This window comes from Phoenix dactylifera, chromosome 8 (assembly GCF_051530095.1).
Source record: "Phoenix dactylifera cultivar Ajwa chromosome 8, Ajwa_hap1_PhDact_Kaust_v1.1, whole genome shotgun sequence".
NCBI lineage: Eukaryota > Viridiplantae > Streptophyta > Magnoliopsida > Arecales > Arecaceae > Phoenix > Phoenix dactylifera.
This window is the reverse complement of record NC_143197.1, coordinates 29,356,215-29,380,829: the sequence shown is the minus strand read 5'-3', so window position 1 is coordinate 29,380,829 and position 24,615 is coordinate 29,356,215. Positions and strand designations below refer to the sequence as shown.

The 24,615-nt window shown below is 38.8% G+C and overlaps 2 protein-coding genes and 1 long non-coding RNA gene across 5 annotated transcripts; 1 reads left to right on the top strand and 2 right to left on the bottom strand.

Annotated features, from left to right (window-relative positions):
* Nucleotides 1–850: 850 nt before the first annotated feature.
* LOC148702808 (uncharacterized) lies at nucleotides 851–2,157 on the top strand. The gene is made up of 3 exons (XR_015968389.2): nucleotides 851–987; nucleotides 1,590–1,703; nucleotides 2,037–2,157. It is a non-coding gene; the product is annotated as an uncharacterized LOC148702808 (long non-coding RNA).
* Nucleotides 2,158–4,101: 1,944 nt separating this feature from the next.
* Nucleotides 4,102–6,329, bottom strand: LOC103714412 (Pentatricopeptide repeat (PPR) superfamily protein). The gene has a single exon (XM_008801648.5). The coding sequence runs from the start codon at nucleotides 6,249–6,251 to the stop codon at nucleotides 4,173–4,175; it is 2,079 nt and encodes a 692-aa protein (XP_008799870.3). The 5' UTR covers nucleotides 6,252–6,329; the 3' UTR covers nucleotides 4,102–4,172.
* Nucleotides 6,330–8,243: 1,914 nt separating this feature from the next.
* On the bottom strand, nucleotides 8,244–22,886 carry LOC103714385 (uncharacterized). Of its 3 annotated transcripts, none has more exons than XM_008801605.6 (11): nucleotides 22,476–22,886; nucleotides 17,652–17,815; nucleotides 17,160–17,283; nucleotides 16,950–17,079; nucleotides 14,220–14,287; nucleotides 12,658–14,126; nucleotides 12,000–12,413; nucleotides 9,149–11,874; nucleotides 8,955–9,041; nucleotides 8,766–8,870; nucleotides 8,244–8,663 (listed from the first exon to the last, which is right to left on the bottom strand). In XM_008801605.6, exons 1-11 carry the CDS (start codon nucleotides 22,628–22,630, stop codon nucleotides 8,613–8,615), a joined length of 5,493 nt encoding a protein of 1,830 aa, XP_008799827.3. In that variant the 5' UTR covers nucleotides 22,631–22,886; the 3' UTR covers nucleotides 8,244–8,612. The 3 variants fall into 3 exon arrangements, with proteins under 3 accessions (XP_008799827.3, XP_026663201.3, XP_088559560.2); XM_026807400.4 differs by having other exon boundaries at nucleotides 12,823–14,126; nucleotides 22,476–22,875; XM_088703434.2 differs by having other exon boundaries at nucleotides 17,652–17,804; nucleotides 22,476–22,875.
* Nucleotides 22,887–24,615: the final 1,729 nt, after the last annotated feature.

Sequence of the window (24,615 nt, the reverse complement as noted above, 5' to 3'; positions counted from 1 at the left end):
ACCATTTCTGCTTCCTCCATATTACATCAAAAAAAAGAAAGAGGAGAAGTACCATTTCTGTATATTTGAATAGAAAAACTCACAAATAGCAAAATCATGTGTAGGAATCTCATTAGCGTTTTATCAACATAAAAATATCCTTCAAAAAAAGGCATTGAAACTTCATTATTGCACTCAGTCATATAGAACAAATAATGGGGAGCAACCCTTTTTCTTGTTTTGCCACTGCGACATCTGTTGAGCCCTGAAAACATTACTTAAAATTTATGCAGGAGACTGAAAAATTATTTGGTGCGATAATTTCGGTGGCAGAAACTGGTCAAACCAGCTTTTCTCCATTGTTTTTTTTTTCCAGCTAATGCAGAGGTCAAGAGAAAGCTAGTTCTTAAGAATCATGTCAACGAGCAGAATAGATTTGTTTTCATGATTACTAGAAAACAAATGAGAGACATTGTGGAAAATGCATGAACAGCTACTGAAGAAACCAACCTGCCCTCAGGTGCAAAACAGGTAGCAACATCAGATGAACGAAGGACATGCTTGTGTGATGTTCACCCAGAGACCATGGCTGTATGATTGGTCCACTGTCTGGGAACCACTTGATCTAGGCAGGACCACTACATAGAATATTCAGGTTACATCAATACCATGGAATTCTAAGATCAGGTTCTGACTGCCTTGGCCTCCTATATTCAACAGATCCATTTCACCGAACTGTATTTGATTTTCCCCAGCAACTTGAAACATCTTGCAATGAGGCAATGCCATGTGTTGCATCTCTCTGTGGCCTCCTCACCTTGACTTCTCAAGTCTCCCCTAGCAAACTTCATACTGTTTCCCCTCTTCCTCTGTACATCTGAGTAGAATAAAGCGTAATAGATTATTGGAGGAATATGATAAATACCTCAAATTTTTCAGAGGAGACTGTGACCAGCCTGCACATCCCATGAGGCTCATGATCTTTTTACCTTCGGCATAACCTCTCAGGTGTTTATCATCAACTCATCACCACCACCACTATTTTCGTGTTTCTGCTGTCTGAAGCTAAAGATATCAATAGTATTTTATCCATAAGCTCATATCAAAGATAACATTTTTGTAACTTTTCTCCACTGGAAACTTAAGTTCTCTTCAATTTTTACTGATATCATGGTTCCAGAAGGGCTGAGACAACATGTCTCCTCCAAAAAAGCGCAGACCAATTGATATCACAATTTGCTCTTAGCGTGTTAGACCAAAGTTCAACAATTAGTTCATTTGTAGTCTAGTAAGAAATGATGAGGAAGACAATGGGAGAATGAAAAAGAAAGAAAGCACACCTGCAAGAGTATCACTTCCGGTTCCAAAGCAGATGGCAATGTGATCTTGGGATGGATTGCCTTGCCATCCACATGTAGCTCGAGTCTGTAGCATTTAAGAGAAATTTGCCCTCAAGTGTTACATACACACTAACGAGCTCTTCTATGAGTCACAAAGACAACATGATGCTAATTAACAATTAATAGTCTGTAAACAGTATTAGTTTAGAAGAGCATGACACCCCTGAGTAGCTGAAGAGGTCCATTTTTATGCTTTCCTACTTAATATAGGTACAAGAAACTATCAGTGGCATGGAAGGAAGCCAAGCCACGTCCAAGAATACTAGAAGAAGCAACCAAGCTTGTCCTCTGACATTGACAAGGAATCAGAAAGCAGATGCTGAGGTGAAACCTGTGGAATCCCATCAAGCTGTTCACACCAGAAATTTTTTCACAAAACTGTTCACTCTTCTATTCCATCTAGGCGCTGTATGGTATTTTTCATCCTTCTTTCATCAGGGCATCTTGGTTCCTGAAGAAACCTACACTGTTTCATCATCACTGCCACGAGTGAAGTTTAAACTGCAGGCATTGCCTGTGATTTACTCTTAACCATGAATAGTTCAACATCAAGTTGAAAACATGTGGCTTTGATCATTTCCTATGACTGACCTCTATTGATAGGTTGATGCAATTACTGTTGCTGATAGAGTTTTACGTTGCATGTGGACACTGCAGACCCAAGAGAACTGGCACGCATTCTACGAAACATGCAAGACAACCATTGAGAGGACCATGGCTCAACTGTGAAGAACTGCACAAAGGCCGATGCACTTCAGAAGCTGATCAATAATGCAGGATGTAGGTCACCCAAATCTCTATCGTAACATTTACTTATTATGAGTGAAACAATTAATTTTCGTTCCCTCAAAATAAAAATGAGAAAAAAATTATTTGATTACAGGGTCTTAAATTGTTTGAATTATAAGGCCCTCACAAGTAAATACTGAATTAGACTATGGTATGAGGGAACAAATTTGATGGACAGAGAAGAAACTTGTACCTATATTGTCATCATTTGTCTTGTCATAATCTTCGAGAAGCCAACAGGGAGATCAATGCCTTATGGGAAGGAGGTTATGGATGAGCTGGTTAAGCTTATCCAAAGGAAGAGTTTGCAAATTCATGCATATGGAGATGATCAGTATTGTCGATGTGTCAGAGATCTTTATTGTAATGGTGTATCTGTATAGGTGAGAAATCAAGATTAAGTCCTTGCCTTCATGCTTAACTGCTCTGCAGATGCCCCTGTCAAGCTCTTGCAGGAGAAGATGCTGAAGAGAAGGTTAATTATGTGACCTATAATCAGTTCCCTGAATTTGCAGAAGGGAGTTCCAGCAGCATCAGCCATCACATTTTATAATCCTTTGAAAATGTTACCAACTCTATCCTTTGCTTGAATGATGCTCTCAGTGGGACAAAAAGAAATGCGTACCACACATAGAGGTCTCTGGGATTCACCAAACCCTGAGAAACCATGGGAATGGAGAAAAGATAGATGTGTTGGTGCACCAAGAGCACAGAATGTCCCACTGCAGGTTTATTGACTGATGGAAGGCCTATTTCTGAACTAGAATTTCTGCTCACAAAATATTGAAGAATTCCAGGAGGAACAAAGAGTGGGAGGAAAGAAATAGTGACGTCTCGGGGAATTCCATGGATGGCAAGACATGATCAGCATCAAATCGGAGCCTTGTGACTGGTTCAGCATCTATCTTGTAAAAAGTAGCTTCGAGATGCTTGTGCATTGGTAACTTATCTGGACATCAAATACATTATAACATCTCAGTTAGATTGCAGTGATGCACCATTTCTCTATACTTTTCCTTCGTATGGAGAAGTATCATCTCTCTACATTTGCATAGGAGAAAACTCATAAAATACAAACACATACCTGCAAACTTAATTTACGTTTTATTGACATAAAAAAGTAATTCAGAAATAAGATACTGGAACATATCACACATTGGGAATATAATCTTTCTGCCACCACAAAGGCAAATGGTCATTACAGCACCTTGCTCAACTTATATTTTATATTCAAGTGAAAACATATCGATCTATGCATATTCAGAAGCAAAACTAAAACAATACCCCGTAATTGTGTAGCCATGAAACAGGCATTGATGAGGCTTGATCGAATATGATACTGCCAACAAAATACATCAGAAGTCAGTTATCTGTCAATAAATAAAACTTCAATTGTACATGCTAAAACAAAACCAGTTATTTAATACAAACTAGTATTATGCACGTGTCTTTATATACATGTTTGGGATGCATGGGGCTCTATACATGTTTGGGGCACATGGGAGTTTGATCACAAAAACTGGAGACTCAGCTTCGGTATCTGAAGAACAAAAAGTAGTAAAAATGTGGCATCGATCTCAGGAAGGGGATGCCCAAGAAAAAGTTATATATGGGGGCCTGATCCCTATCGTAGAATATTTTTTTATTTAAAAAAGGAAATCTGGGGTGGAGTAGAAAGAAGAGACTTTCTATTATAATAGTAAGGCACTGTAAGAAGAGACCATGCAATACAAATGGTTTGACATGTTCAATTACATTGCAGATGTTCTGAGTTTTCTGCCTTACATGATCAGAAGATTCCGAGCTGGCCTAATGAGCATAGCCCTTTCAATCTGTCCAGTCACGACAGCAGTATCAGTAAGCTAAAAGGTGGTAATTAGTTAGGGTGTTAAATTTCTATTTGGAACCATACCAACTTCAATAATTTGATATGCATACAACTACAATAATCTTCATTAATTCAACAAAATAAATAACTTCTCTATGTTACAATAATCTGTTGATTCACCAATAATCATTGCATGAACACAAGCCATCTTTGAAACAGTGGTACCGGTTATTATCCCTCACAATTATTTCACGATTGGTAATTTTTGAAGTGAGTTTAATAGCTGCATGACAGTCATTACAGACACGAAGGTTCTTCACTACCCGGATTGTTTCATCCGGTCTAGTACTGATGAGACCAAATGCAATGGCTAGCTTCTCGCTATGATGCCCAAGGGAATGCTCCTTCTCTTCCTCTTCTATGTCAAACAAGACTACTTCTGTTGTTGGCATGTATCCTAGTGCCTTTAGTTGCTTACCCAACTCATCGAGCTTTGAGTAAATTTGTTTGCTCAAGGGATGGGATTTGTCCCCCACATGGAACTCATGAACCACACCTTTCAGTTCGACCCAGCTACGTCCAGGTGTCTTCTGGATCCCCTTCTCATTCATGACTAACCTGAGTTTTGCTGCATCTTCCCATCTGCCACTTGTAGCATATATATTTGATAGCAGGACATAATTCCCAGAATTTTGAGGCTCTAGCTCAATAAGCTGCTTCAAAACAAGCTCGGCCAGTTGGGTGTGACGGTGTATCCTGCAACCACCCAGCAGAGCCCCCCAAACAACTGCATTGGCCTCCATAGGCATCTCCTTGATCAACCGATGAGCCTCCTCCAACAAGCCTGCACGGCCAAGAAGATCAACCATACAGCCATAGTGCTCAATTCTGGGAGTCAAGTTATAAACCTGATTCATGCTATAAAAATACTTCCTTCCATCTTCCACTATACCAGTGTGAGTACAGCTACAGAGAATGCCTATGAAAGTATTCCCATCAGGTTGGATTCCCATCTTCTCAATTTGAGCAAAAAGCCCAAACGACACCTTCCCATGGCCAGTCATGGCAAGCCCTGTTATCATTGCATTCCAAACTATAAGGTCCTTTTCCATCATTCTCTCGAAGACAGTCCAAGCATGAGCTGTACTTCCACATTTGGCATACATATCGATCAATGCTGTCCCTAACACAGGGTTCGAGAGAAAGTCACTCATGTCCATTAGACGGCTGACCTGTTGGCCCAACTCCAGAGCTCCTAATCTAGCACAAGCTGAAAGAACTCCGACCATGGTATAGCAATCAGGCCTCACGTTGGCAGCCTGCATTTGGAAGAAGAGTTCCAAAGCCTCTTGAGGCAGCCCATTGGAAGAATATCCACCAATCATCGCACTCCAAGACACCACATCCTTCTCAACCATCCCATCAAAGACAGCTCGAGCCTTGTCCATGCTTCCACATTTAGTATACATATCCACAAGCGATGTAGCAACAAAAACATTCATTCCCATCCCCTTGTCCTCTATATACTGATGTATCCACTTCCCGGCCTTCAAGTCCCCCAATTGGGAACAGGCAGTCAAGACCCTGACCAGTGTGAAACTATCCGGCCTCAAATCCATCTCCAATGACCTCCGAAACATATCCAGCGCTTCCTCCAATCTTCCCTCACCCATGTAGCCGCTGATAATCGCGGTCCAAGACACAACATTTCTCACCGGAATTTCCTCGAACAGCCGCTGGGCTTCATCCAAGCGGCCACATTTCGCATACAGAGAGAGCAAGCTGGTCTTGACGAAGACATCCAAGTCGAACCCGGCTTTCAAAGCGTGGGCGTGGATCTTTACCCCGGTATCGAGGTCGAGGAGGCGGGCGCAGGCCTTGAGGACGAAGGGGAAGGTGAAGTTGTTTGGAGACAGGCCCTCGTGCCGCATGTCGGTGTAGAGGTGGACGGCGTCGGCCATGCGATCGGCGGCGACGAGGCCTCGGACCATGGTGTTCCAGAGGTAGAGGTTGGGGTGGTCGGTGCGGTGGAAGAGAAGGAGGGCGTGGGCGGGCTGGTCGGAGTCGAAGGAGGAGCGGAGGAGGAGGTTGAGGAGGTACTGGTCGCCGTTGAGGCCGAGGCGGAGGAGGCGGGCGTGGAGGTGTTTGAGCTCTTGGAAGCAGCGGCATCCCTGGAGGAGGCGCCGCTTTAGCTCAGGGGCGGCGGAGAGGTAGGCAGGAGGAGGGGATGGGCGGGGGAGAGGGATGGCGGCCATTCCCCGCCAAAAAATTTAAGGGGCCGCATGGAGGGAAGGAATGCATGTTGTAAAGACTTTGGAAGCAATTTAGGTTACAAGGCATTGCCGGAGAAGGTTTGTAGGCTATTTGTTTAAGCTTCGCGGTCTTAAAATCAAATGTTTAGTATTTATCGAATTATTTGTTTAACAATTTTTTGCTGTAAATTTTAATGGTTATGTAGACATATAGACTGGTTAAAATGCGGATACAAGTGCACATTGCTTTTTAAAGGTTTTAGATTTCGAATAATTATAAACTTAATTAATTATATTTATTTTTTTATACATTATATCTTATGTCCGTCTCTTGGTTAATAAATGTTTTTCTTCTTTTCCGTTGAAAATTATCAAAATCCAAATTGTTTTTAGAAGTTTTGAATTTTTTTTATGAGAAGATTTTTTTTTCCGTAGATTGTCTCTCCTCCTTTTCTTATTTTCAAAGTCTTCTAATAATAGAATCCCTTCTCCAGAAGAAGGCTTAGCATGTTTTAAACATTTTAAGTAAAAAAAAAAAAATCTTACTAGAAATATTTTATATCTTTAATGGATTAATCTTCTTAGAATTATGTTTGAAATTGAAAAGTTAAAAATTTAGGCAGCTTTTTTATATATTTTAGAGATTAAAAATTTAGGAAAGCATTTCTTTTTTTTTGGCACACAGGATTTAGAGAAACTGTTAAAAGAGATGAGTAAAAAACTAAAGAGATGGTGACTGGATTATTCTCCCTCAACCTAATTTTTGAGGGATATTGTAATCATAGTTTGATGTGATTAACCTTGTCCTAAGCCAATTAAGTTTGAACCGTTCACTGTATTCTATGTGGTGCGACTAGCTGAGAGAGCACGAGATCTACACTGATATCGGCACACCATTTGCCGATGCTGGTGCTCCCTTCATAGACAGATAATTTAGACATGCCATCTATAGTTCCTGCAGTCATTGCCGCAATTAGTTCGAACGTATAACCCAGCGCTGAGACTTGTACAAACGTAGTATACGAGAAATTTGTACTAGTCCCTCCATATGGACTGCCCGGACTAGGGCAAGAACACAACATATGCAATCTCTCTGCCGGTCCCTTCATACTTGCTGCCAAAACTAGTTCAAACATGATACAGGAGATTGTAAAACGCTGGCCCTGCACACCAATCGCCGGGACTGGATACAGATCCCTGGCATACCACCGCCAACCCCTCCAGGCCACCGAAGCTGGTGTTGATAGGCAGCATTCCCATCGAATTGAACATAACGTGGAGAGAGGGAAGAGGAGAGAAAGGACAGGATCACTAATCCAAACTCACACACAATTGCTGAGAGCCAACACAAGAAAACACTTTCTCCTTCCACATCCATGTAAAAAAGAGGAAATTACAAGTAAATCACTCTAATAATGTGTTTATTTATGCCTCAAGAGAGAGTATTGTATTCTCCTGATTGTCTAAACTCTTAGAAGTGAATTCACAGTGTAAATAATTCTGCGTTTCTCCAAGAAAAATGAAATGAACTTAAAGGAGGAAAAAAATGAAACAGTGACGAAAATCCGACACCTAGACTCTATACCAGTGATTTGCCATACATTACTTTGTACGCTGTTGAAAACATTTTGGATATATAGATAATATGGACTAAGATCAAACTCAGTCCACCCTCCAGAGAAGCGAAAGAATGGTTTTTCTCCCAGCGGCCACAGAAGACTTACTGCCTCGCATGATTTCAGAAGTTACCAAGTCTGCATCATTCCATTGCAGCTCTCAGCCTTCTAAGGTTCCAATCTGGAGAAAAATTTAGGAACCAGACATAAAGTCTACAGTTTAACACCCGCAGCCTTAAGGTCACACAAATACTCGCGGTCCCACACCAAGTCTGCACTGACAGGGGCAATAAGCCCTGCACAAAACCAGGAAATACTAGCCTCGAAGGAAGCTCTATGCACTTCAAATATCTATGCCTCTCAAATCCACAAACCAAAATTTTTCACTTAAAATTACATTAAGCGACAAGGGCAAGGTCTGTTTCTTTCATCTAAAGCCTTCGCTGGTGAATACAAGCTAGCTGTGGAATACATTCTGACACAAAGAAGAAAGGACCAAAAAGAATATTATACACACGACAATATATATGCATGAACAAAAAGACTCCCTTCTGTGCTGATTGTTTGGTTCACGCAGATTACTCCACTGCTGTCACCGTGTCTCATGTCTGTGTTCAACAACTGTATTACTGAAGGAAGACTCGCATGATTGGCATATGCCAGATACAGAGAGCTCAAAAGTTCAAGTGATTGGTGCTTAATAATCACTCCAACTATGGAGAACTTCAATTCAAGAAATGGTCAGTGCTTAAGAATCGCTCCAACTATCTTCATTGTCTTCATCACTTCCCACAAATGCCTATACCAACAATATGTTTGCTAAGATGGTGATAGAGAGAGAGAGAGAGAGAGAGAGAGAGAGAGAGAGATTTAACTTCTAGTCTATTGGTCGAGGAGCAACCTGGCGGATTGCATTTGCTTTCTCTATGATAGCAGCAACCTTGAGATTTGTTGGAGGACCCTTAATATTTGGTTTTGTGACGGCTGCTGGTTTGAGGTTGAAGGACTGATAAAGAACAAGTAATCTCTAAGTGAGAACCAAAGCCAGGCCTTTAATAAAACAAAGGAAATCCAATAAAGTGCAACTTACCTTGCTTCTTATCTGCTCTAGTAATGAATCCCTTTCATCTTCCTTTGGCTTATTGGAAGGTCGAACCATCTCTGATATCTTTCTCATCTGCAAAATCATTGAAACACAAGATAAAAGGGGAAAAAATTCTTATTCAATTCTTACCTGGCATAGATTTCTGAAAATATAAGCTTGTGTCCCTAAACAATTTTTACCGTGCTTCTATCATGAGCAGCAACAGCCTCAATCAGAGGATCTCTAGGCCGGTTACGAATCGAACGAGGCCTCACATTTGAGTTCTCATCATCTAGTGTTGGTAAAGCATCAATTTGAGAAGATTGACCATGTTCCCTTGAAGTTACATAGCCAGGCTTAGGCAACTCAGTTCCTGTGGCTGGTACTGGCATCGATGATTGCAGAAGATGCATATTTTCGACTCCACAAATTTCAGAGCCATGCTGATGCTGCTCGTGTTCTATATCTGACTGTACCAAGAATGTTTTTGGAGGCTGGATTGTTTCACTCTCTAAAATTAAGCGACCATGTCCGGAATCTTGATCTCTCTCCAACTCTGAACTAAGCAACTGATCATGATGAGAACCAGCCAAGAATGTTTTTGGAGGCTGGATTGTTTCACTCTCTAAACTTAAGCGATCATGTCTGGAATCTTGATCTCTCTCCAACTCTGAACTAAGCAACTGATCATGTTGAGAACCAGTAACCTCTGAAGGCTGTGGTGTTTCCCCCTGTAATAGTGGGGAACTCTGAGAGATCTCATCTTTTAATACTGATAATGATGCAAATGGGTTTGATGGCAACAACATCACTCCCCCCACCGAATTATGACTGTACCGATGCTTCTCATCTTCTACAGGTGAAACTACCAAAGAAGGGTTTGAAGAATACACAACTTTCCCCTCTAAAAATGGGGCATCATGTTGATATCTCTCATCATCCGCAATAGGTGGCAGTTCAGACAACCTAAAGGGATGCATCTTTTCTCCCTCTGATTTTAACAAACCATGCTGAGAACTCTTGGCTTCCAACACCGGTACAGTAACAAATGGATTTGCTGGCTTAACCATTTCGCCTTCACCCGCTAGTAAACCATGTCCATGCTTCCAATCAGTAGCTGATGGTGCCATTGATCGATTTGTTCCACTAGGAGGTTGAAATAAACTTCCAACTGATGATAAGGAGCCCAGTTGAAGCTTTCCCCTTCTCCACTCAAGTGGAGGGAGTGGCAGAAGCGGTGGTGGTTCTTCAACATCTTGAAAAGGAAAGCTGGAGACTGGTTTACCATATTGTGGCTCGACAGGCAATTGAGGAGAAGTTTCCAAAATCATCGCATCGGAGCTTGAAACAAATGGTAACATAACAGCTGAAACATTAGAAGCCAAAGAACTTGAGATAAGTTCAGAACTGCATGCAGAAGAAGTGGAAGCTTCTGGCTCAACTTGCCAACATATGGCTTTGTTTGATAGTGGTGTATCCAACTCACTAACATCTGCATTGGTAGCAGAGTCATGGGACCTCAGTTCTGGCCCTTCTTCTGATGGTTCATCATTAAGGTCAATAGTTGGAGCATGCAAATCAAGATGCCCACCCTCTTGATGGACAGGTAACACATTTAGTTCCCTGCCGATCTCTAATTTGGAGGCAGCTTCTTCAAGTAAAATTGTTGGCTCTGAAAGGAAATGAGTAGATGGAGGCAGCTTCTTTTCTTCTGTACTCTCACAACCACCACATGGCAAAGCTTTTAAAACAAAATCTTGTTTGCTTTCTAAGGAACATACCGAATTTGCTTCGTCATTGTCGGAATGCAGATCTGTTTGGACATCTCCAGATGACTTTGTTCGACAAACATCGGTAAGCAATCTAAAATCAGATGGATCAGATGAATATAAAATGGATAACTCAGGGTCAAAAGCTGTAGAAGCAGCCACAGGTTGATCTTCCTCACTTAAAGGAAGAGTCCTGTACTGGATGCTTTGAGAATCCAATGCTGTTTTGTCAGGTTGATCTTCCTCGCTTAAAGGAAGAGTCCTGTACTGGATGTTTTGAGAATCCAATGCTGTTTTGTCCTTTGGACTAATTGCTTCTTGTTTCTCCACTTGGTGCTGATATACCGCTGCAACATCAGGAATGCCATATTCTTGTGACTGTACTTGAAGGCCTGATGTTTCTGGAGAATAGGTTGAAGAAGAATGTGCATTATCACTGTTATGTTCAAAAATTGCATTCTCAGCTACTAGGTCATCACATTGTGTAGGTTCTCCTGTCTGCAGTGTATTCTCCTGAGAAGTATGTACTGTAGGCTCATCTAGCAATTTCAAAGTATCATCAACAGGAATGGGACATTCAATCAGCTCATGGTTGGGAACATTGCACGGCAACTGCATGTCACTAGGACAGGTTTCTTCTAAAGAACACAAATGGGTAAACCCTGTTGAGACCACATAGGGAAACTCTTGAGGCTGCTTAGCATCAGCAAAGTACTCCAACTCAGGGGCCAGAGTGTTGGGAACTAAAATATTATATTCAGCCATTTCCTCAGCATTTTCAGGGCCAACTGTTGAACATGCTAAATTTTCACTAGGTGCAACAACATTTTCCATTTCAGCAGCTAAGCCTTCAGGCTGAACAGTAAAGCTGATATCAGGAGACAAAGCAGGGATGGTAGGTGATATGCTACCACATAAACAAGCTTCTGTATCTTGTTTCATGGATTCCTGTGTCTCTCCTATGTGCCCGGTTGAAGATAGGGTTGAATCTTCCACAAAGCCTGGAGGAACCTTCTCAAGAAAACACTCATCTCGTGTTTGGGAATGATGATTGGTCATGTCAAGCATGATTGTCACATCTTCTGAATTTAGCTCCACAGAATGGTCTGAAGGATGAATCTTTTCAGAAACATCATCTTTAGTCCCAGGGGATGAACCTGTCGTATAAAATAAATGCAAAAAACATCAGAAATGAGTTCTGACTGTTTAAAATTTTTTAAACACCATGTCATCATTTGCTTGAGAAAGAAGTTCAGAGGCCTCTGCTCTGCAAGAAACTTACCATCGAACTCTTCAGCTATGTCATGAGTGTCTTTCACAAAGCCAGATGATGTCTGTGAAACTATATCTTCAGGCTGCATGCCATTTTCCAGTTCTGTAGCCAAGCTGTCAGGCTTTGAAGCAATAGAATTGATGTCAGGGGAGAATGTAGAGATGGTTGGTGATTTGGCCCCACCTGAACAAGCCCTAGTATCTGGTTCTGTTGATTCTTGTGACTCTCCTATTATGGACGCAGTTAATGAAAGCAATGAGTCTTCAATATACCCTGTAGGAACTTCTCTGGACACACTTCTGTCTTCTATTTGGGAAAAGAGATCAGGCATGTCAAATGTTCCTGCCATATCTTCTGAAATCAGCTCGTCAACATGCTCTGCAGGATGAGGCGTTTCAAGATGATCGCTCTCAAGGGATGAACCTGCCAGCCATATTATATAGAGTAAAGAATCAGAAGAAATGTAAAAGTTTTCAGCAAATAGGAAAACAGCAATTCTATGTTAACACCAAATATCAAGACTCTTCTTTTTTATGGATAAAGAACACCACGCTGACAGGTGAGATCCACTGACAAGTGATGTTTGTCTCCCAAATACGAGTCTTTATATTTGTTCTCAGAGTTTTTCATCATAGCATTTTCCACACGAAGATGAATCATAAATTACCATCCAAATATTTGGTAGCTTCATGAGCTTCTGATGCTTCATAACCAGAAGGTAACCCATTCTGGTCTCCGGTAACAGACTGGGATTCATGACAGCTCCCCAGATGATGATCACTGACAAGAACAGAAGTTGAATCTCTAAAACAAGAACTAGAGACTAAATCACCTGAAGAATTCAGTTCCATGTCCTCGTCATCTTGCCAGAGCTCTTCAGTAGTTTTATCGTGACTTTTAGCAGGGCAAATTTCTGAATTGGCAGGAAAATCAACAGAAACCATGTTCCTTTGAGTTGGCTGTCCAACAAGTGGATTAGTTGTAGTATCTGATTCAGAAACACATGTTGTTTCATTCTTAAACATATTGTTCAAGTCCAATGACTTAGTGGAGTTATCAACAGAATCCGGTTCTGAAAAATGAACTTGCAACTCCTGTTGTGCCTCATTATTGTCTGAATTCTTTCCATGAGGTTCCACGATAACGACACCCAGATCGGATTTTTCCATGTCTTTGCAATCTGTTTCAGTGGTATTATTATGGGTTTTACCGGTCCAAATTTCTGAATTGGCAGGCAAATCAAGAGAAACCATATTCCTTTGAGTTGGCTGTGCAACAGCCAAACTACTTGCATCTGAGTCAGAAATACTTGTTATTTCATTTTTAAGCATAGTGTTTGAGCTCAACGATTTGGCAGAGTTATCAACAGAATCTCGTTCTGAAAATTGCGCTTGCAACTCCTGTTGTGCCTCATTAGTGTCAGAATCCTCTCCATGAGATTCCATGTTGAAGACACCCGCCTCAGCTTTACCTCTGCATTCAAAATCTGTTTCTAATTCTGATTCCACTGTATTCAATGCATCCACGAAATTATCCAGCTCACTACTTATGTCATCGGAAGCACCACCTTCTGTTTTGCATTCAGCATCCCCCAACAATTTGTTCTGATCAACCACCTGCAGTGAAGGAGTTGTTTCAGGTTGATTAAATACATAGCCATCAAGACAGACTTCTGATTTATATCCACACTCAGTGGACATTTCCTTTTGCTCCACAACAAGATAGTCTGAGTCAGTCTTCTTTAGTTCACCAAATGAGTCATGCAGTACCTCTGACAATTCTTTATTCTTTATCTTCTGCATCTCCAAATCATATAAAGGCAACCCTGCCACTTCTTTTTCATCAGGAGACTGAATTAGGTCTGTCACTCTAACTAATGGGCGGTCAGCTGAAGCATCAACTGCAATCTCGCGTATTTCAGTAGCTGATTCATTTGAATCAATTGGATTTATTTTTACGTGGGAGTGGCTTATAGCATTTCCAAACAGAACTTTCTGCTCAGATAAATGTATTTCAAGTAGACGCTCCATTAAGCCTCTGTCGTTGCTTTTGTCCATACCATTTGAATGCCTAGTTTTCAACCTCACATGTCTTGAAGTTTTCTCAGAAACTTGGTCAAAAGTTATCTGCCGCAAACTGTATGCACCAATCATAAAGTTAAAGACAATAAATTGACATTATGTATCAAAAATATAATCAGCTTGTAGATTAAATCAAAAGGACGCTTACTCAAAATCGGCATCGGGTGCCAATAAGGACTCGAGTGTTTGACCATTCTTCCGACGTGATCCCTTCTTCTGAAAGAGAAATGATAAAGCATGTTCCTTTCAAATTTCAAGAAATTGATAATTTAAACTAGGTTGATAATATGGTTTTCTTAAAAAAGTGGAAAATAGTAAAGAAAAACAAAAATACAACATAGGGAAGAGACACAACATGATCGCTGGAATGCAATAGAATTAACTCCTATTATAACTCATTAATATGAAAAAGTTTCTTGGGAAAATATGAATTATAAAAATAGATTATGTTACTATGGAGAAGAGACTAGCACATATTATTTTAAAGAATGGTATTTTTACCCGTCAAAATTTTCCACAAAATAATAATGATCAACAGCCTCTTAGCAAAGTAATATGCAAAAGTAAACTAAAAACAGGGGAGTCTATAGGTGCTTGAACATTTTAATATCTCTATCATATCTCATTAGTCACCTCACAGTGATAATAATAGATTCCAATACCATAGCTTCAAAAAGATTCTTCTTTCCAGCAAATACCTAGGCCAAAGATTCTCGGAGAAATTATGACCATTAAAACACATGTTTGCTGTAGTCTGGTATCTTTGAAGTTTCAAGACCATTGGAAGTTGGCAACTATTATACCAATGCAACTAGTTAATAATCAGACCACTAACTTGTGGAGTTATTGATGGATTTACAAGTTGCAAGTATAATGATAGATATGCAATGACAATTGGCTAATACACCTGCATAGCTATGGTTACACCAGAATAACACTTAAGTAGAAAATACATACCAACAATATAGTTTTTCCCGCTCACTTCCCACACATATACTCCTTTCAAAAATGGCAATCATAGAGCTATGGCTCGTTCTTGTAAATTGTGAAAGAACATGATGGGTTGAATCTTCTTATTAAGTTTAAAAAAAAAATGCTACATAGACTACACTAAGGAAGAGATTCATATCGGGATCAAACTAAATATCAAAATGAGAATCAAAATCTCAATGTATTCCTCAAACAGGAATTTTGGTAAATGTGGATACATAGGGCATTGATTCCCTACCTTTACCATCAGTGCTTCATCCCCCTAACATAAACACATTTTGTGTGTTGATGAAGAGTTGGGCTATTAGTTTTACTATTGGCACATATTATTGGTGATTAAAGTATAGCACAAACGGATCACCAAAGGCAACTTATTAATAAGAGAGAAAGCTAAACAACCTCCAGAATATTATGAAACAACATCAGATAGTCAGATTGGTGCTTTTGTTTGACGGAAAAAATTGCTTCTTGCTGTTCTAGGTTATGACAAAGTCAAAAAAGAAGACGTAAAAGACAGCTGTAGACTGCTGATTGGCAGAATAAGTGGTTCTCAACATAAGTGTGGTATCTGGCCTTAAGCAAAGAGCCTGAATAGAATAAACAGCAACAAATAATGGTCCTTCGATGTACCAAAAGGCATACAAAAAAACCTAGAGTTTGAACTGGAGAAGAACATCAGCTTGACAAATGAGTGTATGCAGAATGGCAGGCTGGAGGATGGTCAATTGCATGGGGGAACCCAAACATATCTCGTTCTTGGAAGGCCAAGGTAGATTCCTAACTAAGCATTAGAAATATACATCACCCTTCAACAGATTAAAAAAAAGAAGAAGTAAATGTCACTACAGTGCCAATATAGCCAAGTAATGAATGCTCTCATTCTTCAAAAGGCACAAATAGCATATCCTAATCACCATTGATTACACATCCTCAAGAAAATCACAAAAAGGGTCCTATTGGCCCTGGAAACAGGCAAACAGAACATGCAACAAATGCACGAATTAAAAGATGAGTAAGACGACTAGAAGTAAGTGATGCCCAAGCTGCTGCACCTCAAAGACAAAAGCATGACTAGATGATGTTTGGATCATGATTTCTTTGCCTCAGAGGACCCTTTTTGTACACACACACACACATAGATTATATATATATATATATAGAGAGAGAGAGAGACATATATATATATATATATATATATATATGTATATATGTATATCTATACACACATGCATATATATATATATGTATATGCGTGTGTGTGTGTGTATGTATATATATGCATATATGTGTGTGTGTGTGTACGTATATATGTATATATATACATATGTCAGTAATTTCCAATCTTCCTTGCAAGGTAAGTCACAAACATGAAGTCCTCAAAAAAAAAAATCAAGAAAATGGGTGGATCAAATTGCCCAAAAGTTCAAAACTTAATTAAAGTGGCATGAGAGATTTCTAAACCTATTATTAAAGTCCATCTTTCCCCAAAAGATTACACCATTATATTCACTCTAGTCATAAAGCCAAAGGCAGCATCCAGTCTTCAACTATTGTGAAGAGTCTAAGCTATAGATGTCACATCACAGTATCCCCAATCTGATTAAGGGTCCTCGAAGAGGGAGACGGCTCACTGAAGAACGAAAATAGAGGGGAGGGGAGAAAACAAAAAAAAAATAAGGAAGGTGAATGGACTCATTATTAAAAGTTTATGGAGGCCCTACTCTACATTACAAAGTCAACTAAAATGTAATGCAGTAATCATAGGAAGAAACCACACCGAACAACAAAATATAGCAAAAGATCTCTCAAGAAACTCCAGACAAGCCGTATCACAATCCTAACATGGCAAATGTGTCATATTGTCATTATCTACTTTTTAATATATTACCTTAGTCTTACGAGCTTTCTTTTCTCTTGGGAACTCTGTTTCCAGCATTCCAGAGGAGGCTAACACCACCTTAAAGAAAGAGGGATCAGAATATCTTTTTAAACATGCACCGGCACCAGCAACATCAAACCTGAAGGACCAAGGACGAGTCATCAAAGACAACTTTTAAATATCACTAAAGCAGATGAGGTCCCAGTGTCAACATCATACTTGTCCAGTGTAAATAAATGAGGTGGACCACGACACTCTTCATAAGAATCCAAGATAAAACGAGGCATATCTCCTTGCGTGATTAGATTCTGATCCATTTGAATATTAGCATGCCAGTCAATACCTACAGCATGGTCACATTAACAACAATCATAAGAATATATATGAACTAAAATGTTGGAACTTGGATGCTTCCAAGGGATTAACATTCTTACCAGTTCTGATATCACAATATTGCTTCTTCTTTAATGTTTCAGGATAATCAATTAAGAGAAAAGATACAAAACAACAATTCAACCTAATATGTAATAAAAGTTTTTAACTAAGCTCCTTTTTCAATAATTAGAGTGGTTAATTCCTATAACTACTTAAGTGAACCTGCATCAGCTTAACCAAACTGCAAACAGACCTATGTTTTTTAAACTTTGTTTGTGACCTTAAAAATACAACAACAAATTAGCATTATTGAAGAATTTACAAATGCACACTAACCATCATTGCAAGGGAAACTTGAATTATTTGTCTGAGTGAAGAAGGTCTTCTCGATTGATGGAAATTCTGCCTCTAGCTGCTGGACACGAAGCATCAGTCCATGCCCTCTAGCAGCCGTGGCCATCACTTCTTCGTGCAAGTCATGAAATATCTCTGCAGCAAACCTGTGGCAGAAAGGCAACACAACCACCTAGATTAATGACTGAACAATCCAAAATAACTGTGAGCAAATAATGAAATTTTTATCGCACAGCTGCATAGAGGGGACCAAATTTCATGTCAGCTTTATGTTTTTGGAAACAATAGAATAAAAAATGCAGACACACATATGACCAACTCCCAAATTGAGTAATAGAATGACATTTTAAAAGAGAAGGATATAATAAGTTCTTATCATACAGAACTATATAACTCAAAACAATATTGAGATTAAATTCCATCTTGATATTATGAGTGCATGTTCCATCTCTATCATGAAGATGCCAAGGCAAAAACATCCATTCACAAAGAAAAGGATAAAACATGCATTAACCAATTTAGATAATTAGGTGGCTGCTTATATTGCTTCTTATATGCTGACTGTATTAAACGTAATAAACTTAACTACAATAGGAGCGATGTTGAAGTAGACAAAAACAACTCGGCAGTTAATTTTTCTATAACATTACAGATTAACTAACGAAAATTTGCCTCAAAGGTTTGCCATCTCATTACTATATAATATGGCCAACACCACTAAAAGCAAAGCCAGCAGAATCTCACCAATATTACTAGGAAGAAAAAACTGAAGTAGCCAGAATATCTTGAATGTGTAGGATCTGTTACACTCTCGAACTAGGCAGAAAATAAAAGGTAATGTCAAGGTAAAGATTTTTTTCCAGCTAATAGCTTTTCTCTCTTTGAAGGTTGAATCGCCTAAAGTTCCTCCAGCACAATTGCACCCTTGTTCATGGAGCACCGCCTCCAGATAGGGCATAGGATATAACACAATATGAATAACTGGTATGGGAAATCTTGAAAAAGCAGGACGCAATATTGCTAGGTGAAAAGCACAGTGGGTTAACTAGATAACCTAGCCTGTATTAAAATTCACAAACTCCATCATTTTATTGGATTCAAATTAATAGATAATATTTCATACCCCGTACAGTAATATCAACACCACAAACTCCAAGATTAACCATAAAATATGAAAATTCATAAAAAAGATGTAAGGAAATACAGCCCTCCCCATCATCTTAGAGGTAACGAAAAAGTATCTCAAGAATATTCAGGAAATACCTGAAGCCTTTCAAAATTTTGAAAAATAAGATACTTAAAAATTAAAATAAGTATCTAACGTATACCCTTGAACTATCCAAAAAATATCAGCACGAGATGCAATTTGAAGTATTGTGCTTCCTAGGCCCTCATAGTCTATCTTGCTTTTACAAAAGTTTTCCATCCACTACTTGTGAATCAGATATTCTGCTCATCTGGCTACTTCATTATGATGGCCTGGTTCACTGGACCAGCCCATCTTTGGAACAAGCCCAAAACTCCTCAACGAAAAAAAAGAAGGAAATGGAGTAGGAGATCGCAATCCCCCGCCCGAACGGCCACCATTAGGGAGGCGCAACAAGCGCAAACTCTCCACGGCCGGCGGTTGTTGGGAGCCGCTGCAACCAATGAACAACCGACTTGATTCAATCTTATCCTCTCCCAAAACCACTATTTAAACTCCTTCTTCCCTTCGATTGATCACCGCACCTCTCCCCATTTCCTTTCTCCTTCCTTCTCTAGTGGCTGGCGTGTCACCCGCCCGAGCACCACCGCCCGAAACACCACCTTCGCCCTCTAATTTTCGGTGCCCTGTTTTGAGAGCCATCATCTCTCTTCTCGCTAAGATTCATCGGAATCCATCGCCACGGCTGAGAGCTGCCATCCATGCCACTCGCTGGTGAGTTCCCCACCCCCGTCGCCGCTCCCTTGGGCCGAGAAAACTGCCACCGAGGCAGCTAGGGATGCTGCTCCTCTTCTCTCCCTTCCTTTGCTTTGGCCGAGCATGGTCGTTCTCATAGGCTATCATTGGCCGCTCTCCACCTCCCATCATCTCCTCCGGTTGGCACCATCACCGGACCACCATGATCCACCCTCTCTTTCTTCCCCTGTTTACCAAGAAAAGAAGAAGAAAGAAAGAAAGAAAAAAAGAAGAGGAGAGAGAGAACCCATCCCTCTCTTTCTCTCTCTCGTTTCTTCTCTTCTCTCTCCCATCTCTCTCTTTCTCTAAAAGACCTATGGACCCCAGCGAAGGGTCCCACTTTCCTATCCTATGGACCCAGATTGACTTCCGTAAAGATGTCCTAAATCGTCCTGGTGCCCCAACAGCCTATCAGACTGATCGCCCCATCCCTGTTGAGCATCTCTCAAACTATCATCGATGAAACTTACTGAACGATCTTAGCCATGATCAAGTATGCGCCTCTTTAATTCATTGAGCGAACCGTTTAGACCTAACCCACCCGAAACCATTGAATGCCCAATCAAGTCTTCTCTTATTATTTTTAATTTTACTAAAATCATCGAATAGAAATTAATTTTGGTTTTAATATTTTAAAATAGGTTTAGTAGATTTGCCTAACGAAGTTTGACGGTTTAAAATGAAAGAGAAAAGTAGATCTTACACTACTTATTATTTTTTAAATTATCGCATCTTCTATGCATAAGATTTGTCTATGAAGATATTATGTTTTTCTTAAAGTTATAGATCAGCATATGTGTTATGAAAATCATACTTTATAGTTTCATGAATTGAAAATAGCTTTGTTATAAAATATGAATCCGATCATTCAATTTAGTTTTTTTATCTATCTATGTGTATGTTTTAAGAAAAAAAGATATAAGTATTTGAAAGGCTCTTAGATAGCTATGTATGACCTTCCAGACTTGGAGAAGACCGACACTTGAAGCTAGCATCCATACGAAATACTACCTTGCCAGGGGATATAAAGTTGGCATACAAAACATAATTTTTTGTCAATTACGAAACAGGACCCTATCACGAGTATAAAGTGATTGTAGCACGAATATTTACAAGCAATATTTTGAACTATGATATGCTAAATGGCAAAAAAATAATTTATAAATTTATTTATAATATAAACTTGAAACTATGTTTATGAAATATTGATGATTTATGCATGCATGATTGGCTTATGACTTTTTAATATATTGTACTATAAAAAGCTTTATTTTTACAATAACTGTTATTTTCTTTAAATAGTGTATTGATATCGAAAAACTTATGCTCGATTCGGTAAGGTCGTGTAAATTTTACTTATTGAGCTGTGTCCACATATCTTTTATTTTCTCACTCTCAAATGAGTAGAGTTTGTAGAAGGAAGGATGGTTCGGGTTTGGAGTTTGGGCTAGTAAGTTTGGTGATTTATGTCGCAGGACTTTAATTCTTTAGTTGGTCATGAATTTGTAGCTTAATAATTTTTTAAATATTGAGAATTATGGGTTTAGTATTTATGTTTGGATTTAGATGCTCCAAACCAGTATTGGTTGCATTTAATAGATGATGAATTTGGACTTTTATTTACTATATTTTGTTTGAGATAAATTTGGAAGTTAAATGTAATTATTGGCTTCATGTTATCATGAGTTGTACCTCTCGGTGGTATGGTCGTGTCATGTCCCAGATTTGGAGCGTGACATTTATAACACACATCTCACTGTTTATCTTCCTCTTTTGTTGTTTATTTGTTATTAATTGTATCATCCATGGTCTGCTGTTTATTTGTATATATTCAAGTGGTTGGTAAAATCTTTTGATCTTTCATCCATTTTCTAAGTAACTAAAATTATCTACCTTGGTTGTGGCACCCCCTCCAGAATCTAAAGTCCCCTCAATTACATCCCACTTGAGACTAACAGCTCCCTTTTTATCAAGTATAGACCTCTGATACACAAGTCTTATTAAAATTATACAAGTTTATATGATTATGCATCATACCTGGTTTCCATAATTCTGCTACGCTCCTACAATCTCACTGTGATATAGCTCCACCAATCTCCCGTGACATCAGACAGTGCCATGCCAGATACTTTTAAGTGTTTCTATTCATTGAGTTCCTTCACAGCTTAAGCCTCAATGTAATTGCAGAATACACGGGTTTTTGAAACTCTCAACAGAGATCCAATTGTATTACAAAAGTACAATAAGAGAGCCAACCTTAACCATTTCAGTTCCTAAAGCAAACAATCCAGGTAGCTTAAATATCAGAAGTCCAAAGGATCATGTTAACTCTTAATGTGCCGCTCGGCACATAATCTAAGGACTCCAAATAAGCAATAATTCAGTAAGCATGGAGGAATACAGAAATGGAAAGATGGTTACTTTTTTATTTATGTCGAACAAGATCATCAAAAGACATATTATTTCATTCCATTCGTTACGAATAATAATTTCTTACACTTGATATATCCCTCTATCATTCTTTTGGCTCGAAAAGGAAATCCATATCCCCCAAACTTCTAAATTTACAATCAAATCCAACATTTTCTCCACCGACACCTAATAGTTTAAGCAAGAAACCTGAGCAACTAAAATACCCCAAAAGCCCTTCACCTTTTTTTCTCTTAAAACAAACCCCAAAAACCCTATTTCTTTTTCAATTACTCAAATCCTCCAAAGAAATAAAAGCGCGAGTTTTCTCCAATTCCACCCTGATGCCCGAACCCAATCCCGTCAAATCCCCTTAAAAAATATTCCGACTCCGAATCAACGAGCAAGGTTCAAGAAACACACGAGTAGCTCAAGAAAAGAAAAATCACACTTACGCGGCGAGATCTCCAAGCTGCCTCAAGACGCCTACGAGGCCTGCCATGGCGACCCCTTCAAGAAGCGCCTCGGGATCATCCCTCTGTGCAGTTCCGTAGAGCTCCGGATCCGCCAATCCGTACTCATTCCTTATCTGGTACCGAATCATCGGCATCTCTCCAACCCAAAGAAAGAGAAGAAAAACTGCCGGATTTCGAAATTGGGAGCCGCTCTCCTTGCGGGAATCTGCTACATTTCGTCCATTAGAGCTCTGCGACAGAGCTCACATAGAACGAGAGAGAGAGAGAGAGAGAGAGAGAGAGAGAGGCGTAAAGACGAGATTTCTTTAGCCCCTTCGCTTTGCTTCTCTTTTTCTTGGTTCCTTTTTTAGGGATTTGGGAATTCCAGTGAATATACAGTGGAAACCGGATAGAAGCGAAGGCATTTAATAAGATCGTTAAAAACTTCTGAGTTAATTTGACGGTGGACCCACCTTAAAGTGCGCCATTCAGGGGTCCAGCTTACCGCGGAAACCGGTAACCCACGTCACGCTTCATCAACCTGCTACATTTTACCGGCGGATTAACATAAGCATTAATTCTTCCGAGGTTTGGATGTAAGTAGTGATCTTTACGTTGTCAAAACAATTGTTAAAAACGGAGCGCGGGAAATAGGGATAAAAGTACAAATCAAGCTATCGAGAATTCAACTAATATTTATATTTATTAAAAAAATAGATATAAATATAGATAGATAATTATTCGATTCATATTCGAATATCCGATTCTATTTATAATTCTATTTAATTTTACATAGCATTCATAATTTTTTTTAAAAAATAACTATATTAATATACTATTAACTTAATTTATCATACACTTAGTAATATTTTTGATTTTATCATTTTAAAGTTTAATTAACCAATTTATATCTATATTTATATGTATACTATCGATGTCTAATTTGTATCCGCATCTATTTAAAATAAATATAGATATGAAGTTTTATAATTGATTAACATCTATATCCATATTTGTATTTATCAAATAAAATAAATATGGATATAGATATAACAATATTTGGTCAACCCTAGCTGTAAAATATTTGTTTCTCTGATGTAGAAGAAAAGTCAACAATAAAAGGTTTTGTGCAAAAAAAAATTCTCAAATTTGTAATTAGAAAAAGTTCTACAAATTTCTCAACTCAAGAACAATGAAAGCTTCAAAAGTTCAACCCTTTTCTCTTGCTACAAAAGCTTTAGCTAAAGAAGCTTTATATAAAATACTTAATTTAGTAATACATTTCTATCTCTATACTTTGATGAATGTTTTGATGGCTCCACGTACACTGGCCATTATAGCATTTCCAGTTTTATCTCCATTATCATATTCTTAAAAAAAAATTACTGATCCTTCCTTTAATCAATATGTTGACTTATTCAATTCCCTTATTCATAAGAAAAAAAAAATAAAATGATTAGAAAATTGAACATAAAAGTACATTTATCATTTTGTATAACTAAAAATCAAAATTTATTTATGTCTTGAAAAAAAGATCAATTTCACTTTCTTTCACACACATATCATGGAGTAGATTTTGTATGTTTGTAACCAACATGTTTTCTAGAAAATAGATATATTATCTACCATTTGGTGATAAAGCTATTTTAATTGAACCCACATTTCTTTCATGTAATTTATTTTTTTGTACACCAGTTCACCAATACATTTTTCAAACATTATATTGTTTGTAATATTTAACTATCATGAAGAGTACTTTCTTTTTCTTGTAAATCAAATGCCAATGTTTGTATTTCTACATGAACTAGTGAAGCCCACCTCTAGACTATAAATTTATTTACAAAATTAAAGGAAATCACGGACGGTAACAGTAACTTTATCTACGTCCTTATATCGGTGCGGGGGCAGCATAATTGCGATCACATGATAGCCTGCGATTGGTAAAAGAGAGTCCGAGTTAGAATGCTCCGCGGCGCAATCTAAGCAGAAAAGTACGCGCACAGCCGGGGTATGGTCAAACTTCTCGATTAATTAATTAACGGCGACAATATCATCGAAACATAGCATATTTAATGATGAAATAGAACAGCTTCTGCCGTTCTGGCTATTGGTTGGAGTCATGTCGTTATCTCCAACCATG